This window comes from Eretmochelys imbricata, chromosome 6, assembly GCF_965152235.1.
Source record: "Eretmochelys imbricata isolate rEreImb1 chromosome 6, rEreImb1.hap1, whole genome shotgun sequence".
In the NCBI taxonomy this organism is placed as follows: Eukaryota; Metazoa; Chordata; order Testudines; family Cheloniidae; genus Eretmochelys; species Eretmochelys imbricata.
The window spans coordinates 8,675,882-8,691,673 of NC_135577.1; the positions used below are offsets into that span (position 1 = coordinate 8,675,882).

The 15,792-nt window shown below is 48.4% G+C and overlaps 1 protein-coding gene across 1 annotated transcript in view; it reads right to left on the bottom strand.

Moving 5' to 3' along the window:
- Positions 1 to 8,938: 8,938 nt before the first annotated feature.
- LOC144266063 (uncharacterized) overlaps positions 8,939 to 15,792 on the bottom strand; it is a 34,574-nt gene continuing 27,720 nt past the window's right edge. The window contains 2 exon segments of the mRNA XM_077819210.1: positions 8,939 to 11,071; positions 11,764 to 13,875. Coding sequence (XP_077675336.1) covers positions 12,854 to 13,875 — 1,022 coding nt within the window. The 3' untranslated portion in view covers positions 8,939 to 11,071; positions 11,764 to 12,853.

A 15,792-nucleotide genomic window follows, 5' to 3' on the forward strand; every position in this document is an offset into this window, starting at 1 on the left:
TTCGATCACAGAGACCCCCTTGGGACTGTCACCTGATGTGCTGAAACTACCTCTGAATCCATTTTCCCTGATGGTTTGGGACTCCAGAAGCCTGCTGCAACACAGACCCAGGATCTGAACCACACCCCCAAAGCTGCAGGCTTTAACTGAAAACTACTCAGCAGGTAACCAGTTTCCAGCATCCAGATGCCCAGCTCCCAATGGGGTCCAAACCCCAAATAAATCTGTTTTCCTGTGTATAAAGCTTATAGAGGGTAAACTCAAATTGTCCGCCCTCTATAACACTGATAGAGAGATATGCACAGCTGTTTGCTCCCCCAGGTATTAATCACTTACTCTATGTTAATGAATAAACAAAAGTGATTTTATTAAGTATAAAAAGTAGGATTTAAGTGGTTCCAAGTAATAACAGACAGAACAAAGTAAGTTACCAAGCAAAATATAACAAAACAGGCAAGTCTAAGCCTAATACATTAAGAAACTGAATACGGGTAAATGTAACCCTTAGAGATGTTCCAATAAGCTTCTTTCACAGACTAGACTCCTTCCTAGTCTGGGCCCAGGCCTTTCCCTTGTTACAGACCTTGTTAGTTCCAGCAGGCGTCTTAGATGAAAAGCAGGGGATTCCACAAGTGGGGACCCCTTTGTTCTGTTCCATGCCCTTTTATATCTTTGGCACAAGGTGGGAATCCTTTTCTCTCTGGGTTCCCACCCCTCCTTCTAAATGGAAAAGCACCAGGTTTAAGATGGATTCCAGTATCATGTGACCAGGTCACATGTCCTGTGAGACCTCATTCTTCTTTACCCATCTCATGTACACAGGAAGGCTTGCAGGTAAATAGAGCCACTTACAGCCAATTGTCCTAGTCAATGGGAGCCATCTAAACCACCATTAATAGCCCATGCTTTGCATAATTACAATAGGACCTCAGAGTTAACTTCATATTTCTAATTTTAGATACAAGAATGATACATACATACAAATAGGATGACCACACTCAGTAGATTATAAGCTTTGTAATGATACCTTACAAGAGACCTTTTGCATAAAGCATATTCCAGTTACATCATATTCACATTCATAAGCATTATTTACATAAACAGATGAAGTGCAATGTCACACCTCCCTTCTCACATTTATCTCCAGACTTCTTCTCCTTGTCCAGATCTATTCCGCCCCCAACAATCTTCTATTTATTGAACTTTTTGAAACTTTGCACTTCTAGAGAGAGGTAAGGGATTGACTCTGTGTACACAAATTTGCAGAGGGACAATAGAGTTGAGGTCTGTTATTTCTCACGTCTATATATTATTTATTTAAAAACATTTTTGCTGTTAACAAGCATGTTATCTCTGGAGCCACAAATCCACAGTTTGAGAACTGCAAAACTAAGCATCTCTGATGGTATCTTCTAGACTGAGCACTGAGTCCCCTAAATAATCTATACAGAAGCCCCTGGAACCCCATAAGATTGGGTCCCTAATCCATGAACTATTGGAACTCATTTACAAAACTTTTCTTAAACATTACATGAATATATTGTCTCATACTATAGAATTAGAATTTATAATCCCTATTCCATTATGAGATATCTTTGAGCTATAATGTATCTTAATTAAAACTATCTCTAGATAGGTTTTTTCCTCAAAAAGCATTTTGTCAAAAAAATCAGATTTTTTTTTTTTTTAAATCACTGATTTTTATCCACCCTGTGTCTAACTAGGTGTCTCTTTGCTATTAAAGAAGCTGATGCATTCGGATGGCATGTGGAAAAGCCAGTGTGAAGTGTAAATCTTTAAGGTGAACCAATCAAAGTGTTCTAAGGCCTAACTGACCATGAGGCCTGATGAACTGTGTGACTGGCAGGTGCACAGAGAGAATTTCCCATTACTCCTGGAGGAATTCGGTGCGTAAAAATTCTGCGAACAATATTTTAAATTTGTGCATAGTTAATTTCTCAAAATAACATAATAATCACACTAGTTTCAATTATTTTGTTAATTTATTTCAAAATACCTGTCAGCAAGTATGTCTAACAATACAAAAAGAAAAGGAGTACTTGTGGCACCTTAGAGACTAACCAATTTATTTGAGCATGAGCTTTCGTGAGCTACAGCTCACTTCATCGGATGCATACCGTGGAAACAATACAGACAACAAAAAAGATTCAAGAAGTGTTTTTGACAAATAGATTCCTTATTAGGCATATTAATCCAGAATTCTGAGTAATAATTCATGTAAACTACCATTCAAAAACGTATTTCCCGCACCCCTCAGAAACAGTGCAAAGGCTTGGGGGAGTCAGGGGAAACAGAGGAGCTGAGGGAGAGGGAAGTAATTGCTGGAAGTAGCCTGGGAGTGAAGCAGGAGGGCTGTTGGGTGCGGGTGGGAGAAGCATAGAAAGGATTTGTGGGGGAGGAGGAGTGGAGATTCCTAGAGCAGATCTTTTAACAAAACATCCCATCTTGAGAATCCACCATGACCCTTGGTAAATTGTTCCAAAATGGTTAATTACCTTTGCGATCAGAAATGTATGCTTTATTTCGAGGGCTGTTGTTTAATCGCAGTTAACTCATGCGATTAACTCAAAAAAAAGTAACTGAAATTTAATAAATTAATCGCACTGTTAAACAATAGAATACCAATTGAAATTTATTAAATATTTTGGATGTTTTTCTACATTTTCAAATATATTGATTTCTATTACAACACAGACTACAAAGTGTATAGTTGCCCACTTATTTTTATTACAAATATTTGCACTGTAAAATTGATAAAAGAAATAGTACTTTTCAATACACCTCAGGCAAGTACCATAGTGCAATCTCTTTATCGTGAAAGTGTAATGTACAGATGTAGATTTTTTTTTATTACATAACTACACTCAAAAACAAAACAATGTAGAACTTTAGAGCCTCCAGGTCCATTTCACCCCAAGGAGCCAGCAGCTCTGCAGTGGGAATCTGTCCCCAAGAGCAGCATGTACACTGGAAATTGTGGCGTGGAGCTACATCTGCTCCCCCCCGTTGGGCGCTGGGTGTCAATCTGAAAGCCCGTCCAGAACATACCCCTCTGGCTGTCAATCTGAAGGCCACCTTAGGGTGTACATGGAGCTGCATCAAGCCAGAGATGGGAGGTCCCAGACATGAGGCTGGGGAAGCAGGGGCATGAAATACGTGGGTGGAATAACGGGGGTGTAATACAGGGCATATGGACACAGGGTGGGGATGGGGTCGGGGTCAGGACACAAGGGACTGATGGGGTGGGGTTTGGAACACAGTGGGAGAGAAATGGGATGAGGGGACTAGGACACTGTGGGCAAAGGGGATGGGCTAGGGAAACAGTAGGCAAAGAGCAGATGGTGAGTGGGGATAGAACATGGGGGGCAGGATGTTAGAGAAGGAGGCCCATGGTATGGGGGGGCAGGATACTGTGGGGCAGATTGCCGTAGAATGGGGCTGGACACGTGGGTCAGATAGGCTAGGACATGGGAGGTGGGGAAGATGTGGATAGGAAGGCTAGGGCAGTGGTGTTAGGATATAGGGGACAGGAGCCCAGGGGACAAGCACAGACGGGGTGGGGATGGGTAGGACACAGGGAGCGGAGAGAGGCAGGAGGACTAGAGCAGGTGGCAGATGGGAAGGAGGAGGAACCACTTACCTGGTTACACCCACCCTGGGGGCCCCTTGTCCTTCTGCTCAACCAGGGAGAGGCTGCCAGGGGCTGGGCTCTGGGTGTCAGTTCAGAGCAACTGCACCTGTATTTGCCCTCAGTGGGCCCCACTGTCAGGCTTCCAGCTCCCCAGTTGTTCCCTCTCTCAGCTGAAGACATTCACCCCTCTCCCGTCTGACCGGGGTATTTGCAGGTTGCACCGTTCCCTCCCTCACTGTGTTATCCCAGCACGGAGAGGCTGCCCAAGGACACTTCCTGGCTTTCTCTTTAGAGGTGATTAATAGGTGCAGTGCTACTGGTATAAAATACCACCCAGCATTTCCTAGCAAGTCTGCTTTCTTCTTAAGGTACAAAGCATTACAGAGAAAACATCATAAAAACAATAAAAAACCTACACATGTGCTATCAAGACCAGGATTATCCCAACCCTGCCATGGATTCTGGCAGAAGCAGTCCTTGCAACCCCTGCCCAGTTGGGTTCCTTGTGGTCATCAGCTCATCTGAGTTTCAGCTCAGAACTAGCACCCAGTCCTTCCAGCCCACCCCTAAGGCCTGAGGTTCTGCGTGGGTCAGGGGTCCTGTCCATTTGATGGACCAGGATGAAGGCCCTGAGCCTGTTTGAAACCAGGCTATTTATCCACAAACCCCTTCTTTGTCCTTTGGTCCCTAGAGAATCCAGCTGCTTTCCTGATATCCCCAGAGCCAGTTTTCTCATCATAGAAGACAATCAGGTTGGTCAGGCATGATTGCCCGTGGTGAATCCATGTTGACTGTTCCTGATCACCTTCGTCTCCTCCAAGTGCTTCAGAATGGATTTCTTGAGTAACTGCTCCCTGATTCTGCTGGGGATTGAAGTGAGGCTGACCGGTCTGTAGTTCCCTGGGTTCTCTTTCTTCCCTTTTTTAAATATGGGTACTATATTTTCCTTTTTCCAATCGTCTGGGACCTCCACCGATAGCCACAAATTTTCAAAGATAATGGCCAATGGCTCTGCAATCACATCAACCAACTCCCTCAGCATCCTTGGATCCATTAGATCTGGACCCATGGACTTGTGCATGTCCAGCTTTTCTAAATAGTCCATCACCACTGAGGGCTGCTCACATTCTCTCTATACTGTGTTGCCCAGTGCAGCAGTCTGGGAGCTGATCTTGATTGTGAAGACCAAGGCAAAAAAAGCATTGAGTACTTCAGCTTTTTCCACATCATCTGTCACTAGGTTGCCTCCCCCATTCAGTAACGGTCTCACACTTTCCCTGACCTCCTTCTTGTTGCTAACATACCTGTAGAAACCCTTCTTGTTACCCTTCACATCCCTTGCTAGCTGAAACTTCAGTTGTGTTTTGGCCTTCCTGATTACACCCCTGCATGCTCGAGCAATATTTGTATACTCCTCCCTAGTCGTCTGTCCAAATTTCCACTTCTTGGAAGCTTCCTTTTTTAGTTTAAGCTCAAGGAAGATTTCACTGTTAAGCCAAGCTGGCCGCCTGCCATATTTGCTATTCCTTCTGCACTTCAGGATGACTTGTTCGTGCGCCCTCAATAAATCTTCTTTAAAATACAGTCAGCTCTCCTGGACTCCTTGCACAGGCGCCGACTTCCCCTCTAGTCGGTGGGTGCTCGACCTCCCCTCCGCCCCAGGCCCTGCCCCAACTCCACCCATTCCTCCAAGCCCCTGCCCCGCCCCCTTCCCACATCTTCCCCACCTCCTCCCCCGAGCAGGCCCCATCCCTGCTCCTCCCCCTCCCTCACGGAGCTTCCTATATGCTGCAAAACAGCTGTTTGCAGTGGGTAGGAAGTGCTGGGAGGGAGAGGGAGGAGTTGGTCAGTGGGGCCCGCAGGCAGGTGAGAGGCACTGAGGGGCGGGGGGAGCTTGGCTGCCAGTGGGTGCTGAGCACCCGCTAATTTTTCTCAGTAGGTGCTCCAGCCCTGGAGCACCCATGGACTTGGCGCCCATGCATCTATGTGTCTGATGATTCTGGTTTTATTATAGTTTCAACCAGTTTGCCTGGTACTGAAGTCAGACTTATGGGCCTGTAATTGCCGGGATCACCTCTGGAGCCCTTTTTAAAAATTGGCATCGCATTAACTATCCTCCGGTCATCTAGTACAGAAGCTGATTTAAATGATAGGTTACACTATAGGTCATCAGGTACAGACTACAGGTCTACAGACTGGTACAGACTACAGGTAATCTGGTACAGAGTTGATTTAAATGATATGTTACAGACGACAGTTAGTGGTCCTGCAATTTCACATTTGACTTCCTTCAGAACTCTTGGGTGAATGGCATCTTGTCCTGGTGACTTATTACTGTTCAGTTTATTAATTTGTTCCAAAACCTCCTCTAATGACCCTTCAACTGGGGACAGTTCCTCAAGATTTGTCACCTAAAAAGAATGGCTCAGGTTTGGGAATCTTCCTCACATCCTCAGCCATGAAGACTAATGCAAAGAATTCACTTAGTTTCTCCGCAATGGTCTTCTCATCCTGGAGTGCTCCTTTAGCATCTCGATCATCCAGTGGCCCCACTGGTTGTTTAGCAGGCTTCCTGCTGCTGAGGTAAAAAACTAAATTTGCTGTTACTTTTTGAGTCTGTTGCTTGCTGTTCGTCCCATTCTTTTTTGTCCTTCCTAATTATATTTTTACACTTCATTTGCCAGAGGTTATGCTCCTTTCTATTTTCCTCAATAGGATTTGACTTCCACTTTTTAAAGAATGCCTTTTTGCCTCTCACTGCTTCCTTTACTTTGTTGTTTAGCCACTGTGACTTTTTTGGTTCTCTTACTATGTTTTTTAATTTGGGGTGTATATTTAAGTTGAGCCTCTATTATGGTGTCTTTCAAAAGGTTCCATGCAGCTTGCAGGGATTTCACTTTTGCCACTATACCTTTTAATTTCTGTTTAACTAAGTTCCTCATTTTTGTGTAGGTCCCATTTCTGAAATTAAATGCTATGGTGTTGGGCTGCTGTGATGTTTTCCCTGCCACAGGGATGTTAAATCTAATTATATTATGGTCACTATTACCAAGCAGTTCAGCTATATTCACCTCTTGGACCAGATCCTGTGTTCCACTTAGGACTAAATCAAGAATTGCCTCTCTCCCCTTGTGGGTTCTAGGACTCCAAGAAGCAGTCATTTAAGGTGTCAAGAAGCTGTCTCTGTACCCCATCCTGAGGTGACATGTACCCAGTCAATATGGGGATAGTTGAAATCCCCCATTATTCATGAGTTTTTTAATTTTTATAGCCTCTCTAATCTCCCTGAGCATTTCACAGTCACTTATCACCATCCTAGTCAGGTGGTCTGTAATATATCCCTACTGCTATCTTCTTATTATTCAAGCATGGAATGACTATCCATAGAGATTCTATGGTACAGTTTGGTTCAGATGTGGATTGGCGTCTCCAAGTTCGTTGTTAGCTTAAGTGTTTTTTGATTGGGCACTTACTGAGAAGAGGCTTTTCTCAGGCAGCTGACCAACTGCTTCCCTGAGCCTACTTAAAATCAAACAAGTACACAGCCAATATTCATAACTTTGAACACAAAAATGACCCATGCATACAAATAGGATGAATATAGTCAGTAGATCATACCCTTTACAGAGATATGTTACATGGCATATGTAGCATAAAACATATTCCAGTTATGTCATATAGACATTCATAAGCAGATTCCCATAAAGCATTATGGGGTGCAACATCACACCTATATCTAAATGTTAAGTTGTGCAGATGCACCGCCAGAGCTCCCACTCAGACTAGAGGTGGGTGAGAAGGACTGAGGGGGGGTTGATCGCACAGTGCTAGTTAATGGCTCCTGCCGGCACGAGACAGGGAGAGCACACATGCGACCCCACCGGGCACTGCTGTTGAAATTCTCTGGCTAGAGGTGCAGGGGCGCACAATCACCTGGAGTGGAGCCCCCACAGGGACATCCCTGGAAGAAGAACCTGTAGTTATTAGATACTAGAGGACTGGCTACCAGCTTGATTTTGGGGTAGGATCTAAGTTATATATTGACCTGGCTAAGTGGCTGGTCCCTTGGGATTGCAAGGACTTTATGTATGATAAATAGGTCCCTACCAAATTCACAGCCCTGAAGCCTGGTCTCCCCCACAATGCTCTCTGGCTATTGTAGGGGGCTTTCAGTATCTCCACCCTCACTTCTGCCTTCAGAGCTGGGTGGCCGGGGAGCGGTAGCTGGCAGCTGGGAATCCAGCTTTGAAGGCAGCCCCACCGCCAGCAGCAGCCCAGAAGTGAGGCTGGCCTGGTGTGATATTGCCGCCCTTCTGCGCTGCCACTGAGGAGCTGTTGGGGCAGCCACTAGCCGTTTACCCCAGCGAGATGAGCGACAACCCTGGAACCCAGGTACCCCCTGATTGGGAGTGTAGGAAGGAGCCCAGGGAAGCTGAATAGGGTTCGGCTATGTGACTGACTGCAAGCCGGCCAGCATGTTGCAGCCAGATTTCCCCGCTGACCCAGTTGCAGACCACTCCACCACCGTTAGGGCCTTGGGCTGGGATGCAGTGGAGTGGGTGGGCCTGCGTTCCTCCTACCCCCTGCCACTCCATCCCTGGGGCTGGCAGCCTCCCCACTTTCAGGCCAAGAAGCCTGCATTGGTCTACCGCCCGCTCGAACTAGGACACCAGATGGTTTTGCTGACTGTTGTACCAGGGAGCTGATCCCGCTACACTGCTGTATTGCTCTGCCTGACTGCACACCAGGGCCATGAACTGTTTGCTGTCCCGCCCTGATTCTCTGGGCCTATAGACCCTCTGCTGCTAGGTCTGCCAGCCAGCCAGAGTCATTAAGGCTATGTCCACGCTACCACTTTGTGTTGACAAAAGTGATGTCAACACCCAAAAGTTGACGTAATAAAAATCGCGACTGCACGTTCACATTGCGCCCTCTGTTGGCAGCTCATGTCCACAGGAGGGGCACCATCACTGACAGTGTGAGCAAAGCACTGTCAGTACCAGTCCAGCTCAACACCTTCTGTTACTAGGTGTTGTGGGACAACGGAGCAGATCACAGCACATCTTGGGACAGGGCTAAATGTCCTGTGATGCATTGCTTTCTGTCCCAGCACTCTATGGGCTTCCGGCTTTCTTTCGTGGCATTTTTGCAATGGCCCTTCTTCGCTGTGCACTCTGGCATCTTTGTGAGAAGGGATGGATCCTGCAGTGCTTTCCTATGTTGTTAACTGTCATGAAGACATCACGGATGGCAGTGCAGTTAATCGTGAAGTTCCTAACTGAGGAGGTCTTGCAGGTGCCCAACATTCTGTGTGATAGGGATAGGAGCAACTTTAGCTTGCTTTTGGCATTCACAGAGCAGGTGTATAGGGTAGGCCGTCGCTTTTGGGCTCGGGAAACAAGCACTGAATGGTGGGATCATATTGTCATGCAGGTGTGGGATGATGACCAGTGGGTACAGAAATTTCGGATGTGGAAAGCCACCTTCCTGGAACCACGTGCGGAGCTCGCCCCAGCCCTGCAGCGCAAGGACACCAGAATGAGAACTGCCCTCTCAGTAGAGAAGCGTGTGACAATCAGTGTGTGGAAGCTGGTGACTCCAGACTGCTACCGGTCAGTCGTGAATCAATTCAGAGTGGGGAAGTCGACCGTTGGGGCTGCATTAATGAAAGTGTGCAGGGCAATAAATCGCAGCCTGCTATGAAGGACCATGACTCTGGGAAATGTGCGTGAAATAGTGGACGGCTTTGCACAAATGGGTTTCTTTAACTGTGGAGGGGCAATAGCACACATATTCCAATTTTGGCACCAGACCACCTTGCAACGGAGTACATCAATAGGAAGGGATACTTCCCCATGCTGTTGCAGGTACTTGTGGGCGTCTCACTGACATCAACATGGGGTGGTCCGGGAAGATGCATGACGCACACATCTTCTGAACACCAGCCTATACAGAAAGTTGCAGGCAGGGACTTTCTTTCCTAACCAGAAGATCACAGTGGAGGATGTTGAAATGCCCACAGTAATCCCAGGGGACCCTGCATATCCCTTACAGCCATGGTTCATGAAACCTTATACAGGACACCTGGATAGCAGTAAGGAGCGGTTCAACAACAGGCTCAGTAGGTGCCAGATAACAGTGGAATGTGCCTTTGGCAGATTAAAGGCACGCTGGCGATGCCTTTATAGCAGGTTAGAGCTCACTTCGGATAATATTCCCATGGTCATAGCCACATGCTGTATGTTGCACAATCTCTGAAGCGAAGGGTGAAAAGTTTGCTCAGGGGTGGAGTGCTGAGGCAGACCACTTGGCTGCTGATTTTGAGCAGCCAGATACCAGGGCTGTTAGAGGAGCCCAGAGGGGAGCTATTTGAATCAGGGAGGGTTTGAGACAGCACTTGTACAACAAGCACCAGTAACATATCTCTGTCAGAGGTACTCCAATATTACATTACATGTAGTTTTCCTAGGGGAAATGGTGACATTTGGGGCCTTATAATCCAGTAAGAAAGTGATTAAAATGCCTGTGCATGTATTGGCAGTGCCTGCAATCTCACCTTGTAGAAAGAAAAAATAAAGATGATTTACCATTATAAAGCTTGGCTTTTACTGCACGAGGAACAGCACGCGCACAAACACACAGATGCTTGGCGGGAAAGGAGGAACCAGGGAAGGGCAGACTTTCACAGCTGTGTGTAGGTCCAGCTGTCATTGTGAAAGTTGTCCGAGGGGGTGGAGTGAAGGGGAAACCGAGAAGTCCCGGAAAGTGGAAAGGAATCTGTGGGCGGAGTTTAGGGGGCAGGGACATGGGAAAGAGTTCTGAATGTGCTGCAGAGGCGGAGGAGCACTGCTCTGCTTGGGGCTTGTCTACACTTCCCGGGGGATCCACGAGTGGCAATCAATGCATCGGCGGTTGATTTAGTGGCTTGAGTGAAGACCTGCTAAATCGACCGCAGATCGCTCTCCCATCGACTCCTGTACTCCACCAGCTCAAGAAGAGTAGCAGGAGTCGACAGGAGAGTGTCTCCCGTCAATATCACATAGTGTGGACCCCGTGGTAAGTAGATCTAAGCTATGTTGATTTGAGTTACGCTATTCACGTAACTCAAATTGTGTAGCTTAGATCGAATTTCCCCTCTAGCATAGGCAAGGTCTCAGTCTGCAGCATTATTAAGGACTTCAGCACCTGTGTTTGCTCCTCCATTATTTTAGTCATCCACTCAGTTGTGTCCTTAAGAAATGTGTGATTCTCTTTTCTGTCCTGCTATTCAGCTTCCCAGCACTCCTTGTGTTCCCTTTTTTTCTGCATTAGAGCACTGCCGGACCTCCCAGAATATGTCTTCTTTGCTGCACCTTGGGCGCTTTCTTATCTGGCGGAGATGCTTGGCCAGCATGCGTGAGGTGTTCCTGAAGGCCACATCTGGTGAAGCACAGGGGACAATGCACAGAGGCAGGATTGTTAAATTCATGCACAACGTTAAAACATTTCAATTAAATATACCTTTTACAACATTGCCATCACTTTCTCACCGACCCTAGCGAGGCACACATTTCTGTGAACACCCAAAGCATGGGGAGTGTTGGGACGGGGGACTGACTCCACACTGAGAAAAGAGCACACACTCTTTGCAAGCATCGTGGTGCAGCATTCTAGGGAACAAATTCTAAAATTCTCCCACGCCTTTCTACAGGTGGGGGTCGTTCTAGCGGACATCTCACTGCTAAGGGTAAGCAGGGGAAAAGGGTACAGCTACTCCACGCTTGTGGTTTCTGCCCTGCTCCATATGCTGCTCGCATGTGTGCCACTTTGGTCCCTGCACAAGCGATTGCCGAATGGCGCGGGAAAGTTTCCTACAATGGGGGAAGGAACAAAGCTGCTCTACCACAGAACCTTCAGCAGAGGATTGGCAAGTACCTCCAGGATACTTTCCTGGAGATCTCCCTGCAGGATTTCTGTGAGATCTCGACGTGCATCAACACCCTACCACCGTACCAATTCCACCGTACCAATGAGCTACACGGGGAATCGTCCAGCTCACAGAAACACAGCCAGCCTCCCACATTTCTATAGCCTGAACCCACCTCCACACTACACAAGCCACAGCCACTTACCAGGCATCTCATCTCCTGCTTCTTGCTCCCTGAAGAGCAACTGCTGAGTCTGGCTAGACAGCTCTGGAGTGGAGAACAGTTCCTGGCTGCCTGGCCTACTGGATGACCCTGCCAGGAGCTGCACATCCTCATCTAACTCCACCTCTTCATCAGTAGCTTCAGCCTCTGGGTTAGGTCCTCTTTCCGCTGCCTCTGTGCCCTCTGAAGTATCCATGCGGCTCTTGGCAGTGGAGGTGGGGTTTCCACTGAGGATAGCATCCAGCTCCTTATAGAACCAGAAGGCCTTAGGTGAAGCACCTGAGCGACAGTCCGCCTCCCTCGCGTTATGGTCCCCCTGCCTCAGCTCCTTTACCTTCGCTCTGCACTGTAGCGTGCCCCGATCACAGCCCTTTTCGCACAAGCCTCGAGAAATCTGCCCGTGGGTATCCCAATTCCTACAGCTCAAGCGCAGCTGGGACTGCACAGCCTCCGGACGCACGGGGAGAGAGCCACGGTTGCCTTACAGACAGTGAGGATTTAGAACATTTTCATTGGCTCACCTTAAATATTTACACTGTTTACATTGGCTTCTCCACATGCCATCTGAACCCATCAGCTTCTTTAATAGCAAAGAAACATCTGGTTAGACAGACCTTTGTTACACATTAGGGACGTAGTTCTTCTTCATCACATTTCTATTTAAAGTAGACGGCATGAGCAGGTCCTGAGTCTTCTTTCAATTACATGGACCAGGCCGTTCTGCCCCGCCCCACAGGACTGCAAATCCCACCTCTAGATGTCACCCAAGAGTCACACTGGTTGTAACCGAGATAGATGTGGGGAGAAGTTCCTGGCGGGGTCCCATCTGCGAGGGTGGGGGGGAGGGGGGTTGTCCGGGCTGCATCCCCTCTAGATGCATGAGTGTGTGTGGAACAGAGAGACGTAGTTGGATCCCACCTACATGGAGGGCAGGAGGGAGTTCCCTAATGGAGTAGGCTGTGACCATCTTCTCTAAATTACTACCACTGGTCTGCTCTTCCCCACACTGCTCAACCAAGTTCCCTTCCCTGCCCCACGCAATCACTGCTGGTCATCAGGGGGACAGGACCACTCACTGGGCTACATCTGCTGATGCCATGGCAGGCCCACTGGCTGCAAGAAGCCCCTCAGGCCCTGGCAATGGCAGAGGGGTGTTAGTGTGAGTGACCTGGTGCCGGTTGAGGTTCGCCAATCTACCAAACCACTTGCCACAGTCAGCACAGCTGTACGGCCGCTCCCCGGTGTGTGTGCGCTGATGTCGTCTCAGGCTTGAGCTCTCTGCAAAGCTCTTGCTGCAGTCAGTGCATTGGAAAGGCCTCTCCCCTGTGTGTGTGCGCTGGTGCTTGGTCAGTGCATTGGTGTTGCTGAAGTTCTTGCCGCAAACATCACAGCAGTGCAGCAGCTCCCCGCTATGTGTGTGTTGGTGTGTTCTCAAGTTTGAGCTCTCTGCAAAACTCTTGCCGCAATCAGCACAGCTGTACGGCCGCTCCCCAGTGTGTGTGCGCTGGTGTCTTCTCAGGCTTGTACTCTGTGCAAAACCCTTGCCGCAGTCAGCACAGTGGTACGGCCGCTCCCCGGTGTGTGTGCGTCGGTGTCTTCTCAGGATCGAGCTCTGTGCAAAGCACTTGCCACAGTCAGCACAGTGGTACGGCCGCTCCCCAGTGTGCGTGCGCTGGTGTCTTCTCAGGCTTGAGCTCTCCGCAAAGCCCTTTCCGCAGTCAGCACAGTGGTACGGCCGCTCCCCCGTGTGTGTGCGCTGGTGTATTCTCAGGTGTGACCTCTCTGCAAAGCCCTTGCTGCAGTCAGCACAGCAGTGCGGACGCTCCCCAGTGCGTGTGCGGTGGTGTGTTCTCAGGAGCGAGCTCTCTGCAAAGCCCTTGCTGCAGTCAGCACAGTGGTGTGGTCGCTCCCCAGTGCGTGTGCGCTGGTGTGTTCTCACGTTTGAGCTCCGTGCAAAGCCCTTTCCGCAGTCAGCACAGTGGTACAGCCGCTCTCTGGTGTGCATATGCGGGTGTATTTTCACGACTGAGGACTGGCTGAAGCTCCTGCCAAAGACAGACCATGTCCTCGTTCCTCCCAGGCTCTCGTGCCCTGCTGGAGAGAGCAGAGACAATCCCGGTGTTAGCTCATGCTTAGGGATACAGGTTTGTCAAGGATGGAAAATGTCACGGATGGAGCGATTTCCCCATTTCTCTGTCTGATTTTTTGGATGTGCGCCTCACTCTGCAATGGCAGCTCCTATCTGACAGGGCTGGACTGAACACCTCGCTCTGGACATTAAGACCTGGCCTGCGGGGTTCCAATGCCACTCAGATTTTCCCCTGCCCACAGTCATAATGGTGGGTGAGGCGGGCCAAATTTCAGTGAATGGCCTTGCCACCCATTTCGTCTCTAGCCTCCTCCTACCCCTCTGCACCAGGCTGGGGTTAGGGTTGCAGTGCTGGGGGGGGAAAAGTGCTTCTTTGGGCAGTTAGTGCCCCCTTGGCAGGGCGAGGACGAGGGCACATTTTGTTAAACATCATGGAACCATCACAGGAAGTTTAATGACCTGTGACTTTTACTAAATTTACTGTAACTGCTCTGTAATTTTTTATATGAAATGCCATGACAAATCTGCTGCCTGACTCAGGGTGGAAGGGATAGCTCAGTGGTTTGAGCATTAGCCTGCTAAACCCAGGCTTGTGAGTTCAATCCTTGAGGGGGCCATTTAGGGATCTGGAGCAAAAATTGGGGATTGGTCCTGCTTTGAGCAGGGGGTTGGATTAGATGATCTCCTGAGGTCCCTTTCAACCCTGATATTCTATGATTCTACCCTATGTTGTTTATGCAGTGCCTATTCCCACAAATGCCATGCACCTACTGGGTCTCATTTTATGCTTAAATTGTAGCTTGCCCAGACAACAGGCAGCAGCTTGTACAAAGGGGCCCTGATCCAGAAGTAGGGGCTTTAAGTGCTAACAAACAGGGTCCAGGGTTTGTTTTCACACTGATTTTGGCTTTATTTAAATCAGAGGTTTTTATTTATGTTGCTGGTTCTGCACTGTCTCTTGTTTTATGGCACAAGGCCTGTTCCCCAGTGTTTGTGCAGTTTATACTGGTTTGAAACTAGCTGAGGGGCTATAATCCCCTCATGTAGATGCAGTTAGACCGGTATAAAGCTGTTTAGCACAAGGTAACTTCCTGCAGGGGAGTCAGTCCCTTTCAATGAATTCCTTCTAAAGAAGTCATTCAGCCTTGGCCTGATGTTTCATTCTTTGCACAAAACTAAAACTAAACTAAAATCCTCGGGGTGGGGAGGGGTTGAGGAGATGACAAGTCACCTAGAGACACTGCTGACCTGGAAGGAATTAATGGTTGCCACACAGCAGGCCTTTGATCTACAGACAGTGTTAAGGCTGAGGGGTGTCTAAGCATGGACACTGAAGCAATTGTAAGTGACTAAGATTTTGTGCCACTGAGAGAGCAGGAGAGGAGATGACCTCCTAAGGTCCCTTCCAACCCTGATATTCTATATTCTATGTGACAAAGGCCACCCTCTCCCTCGCACCCAGCCCATACACCAGGGTACTCCAAGTCATGGCCCACAGGAGCCTTTCGTCTGGCCCCCAAACATGTCCGCTCCCCCAGCAGCAGCTGCCTGGAACGCGGGGCAGTTTTAGAGCATTACAAAGAAAAGCTGCAAGTGCCGGAGACCTGCTCTACAAAATGGTGTCCTCTGCGTGGCGTGACCTCGCACTCATGGTACATGACCCACTCTGGGGGGGGGGGGGATTCTGTGCGACTGTGTGCACGGATGTTTAATGAGCCCCGCAGATTTCTAATTTTTCATGCAGAAAAAAGCTTCTGCCAAAATGTTGCTGTAGTTCTGCCTTTTGCCCACCAAGGGGTGCTGTGGTGATAGAACAAAGTTGCAGCTCCCTTTAGTGAGGGAGTCAGGAGACAGGGACTGTGGGGTGGCTGACTGTGGGGGAGGGTCGGGTCACACAAGGGCTCATAAGGGCTAGTGGGGGA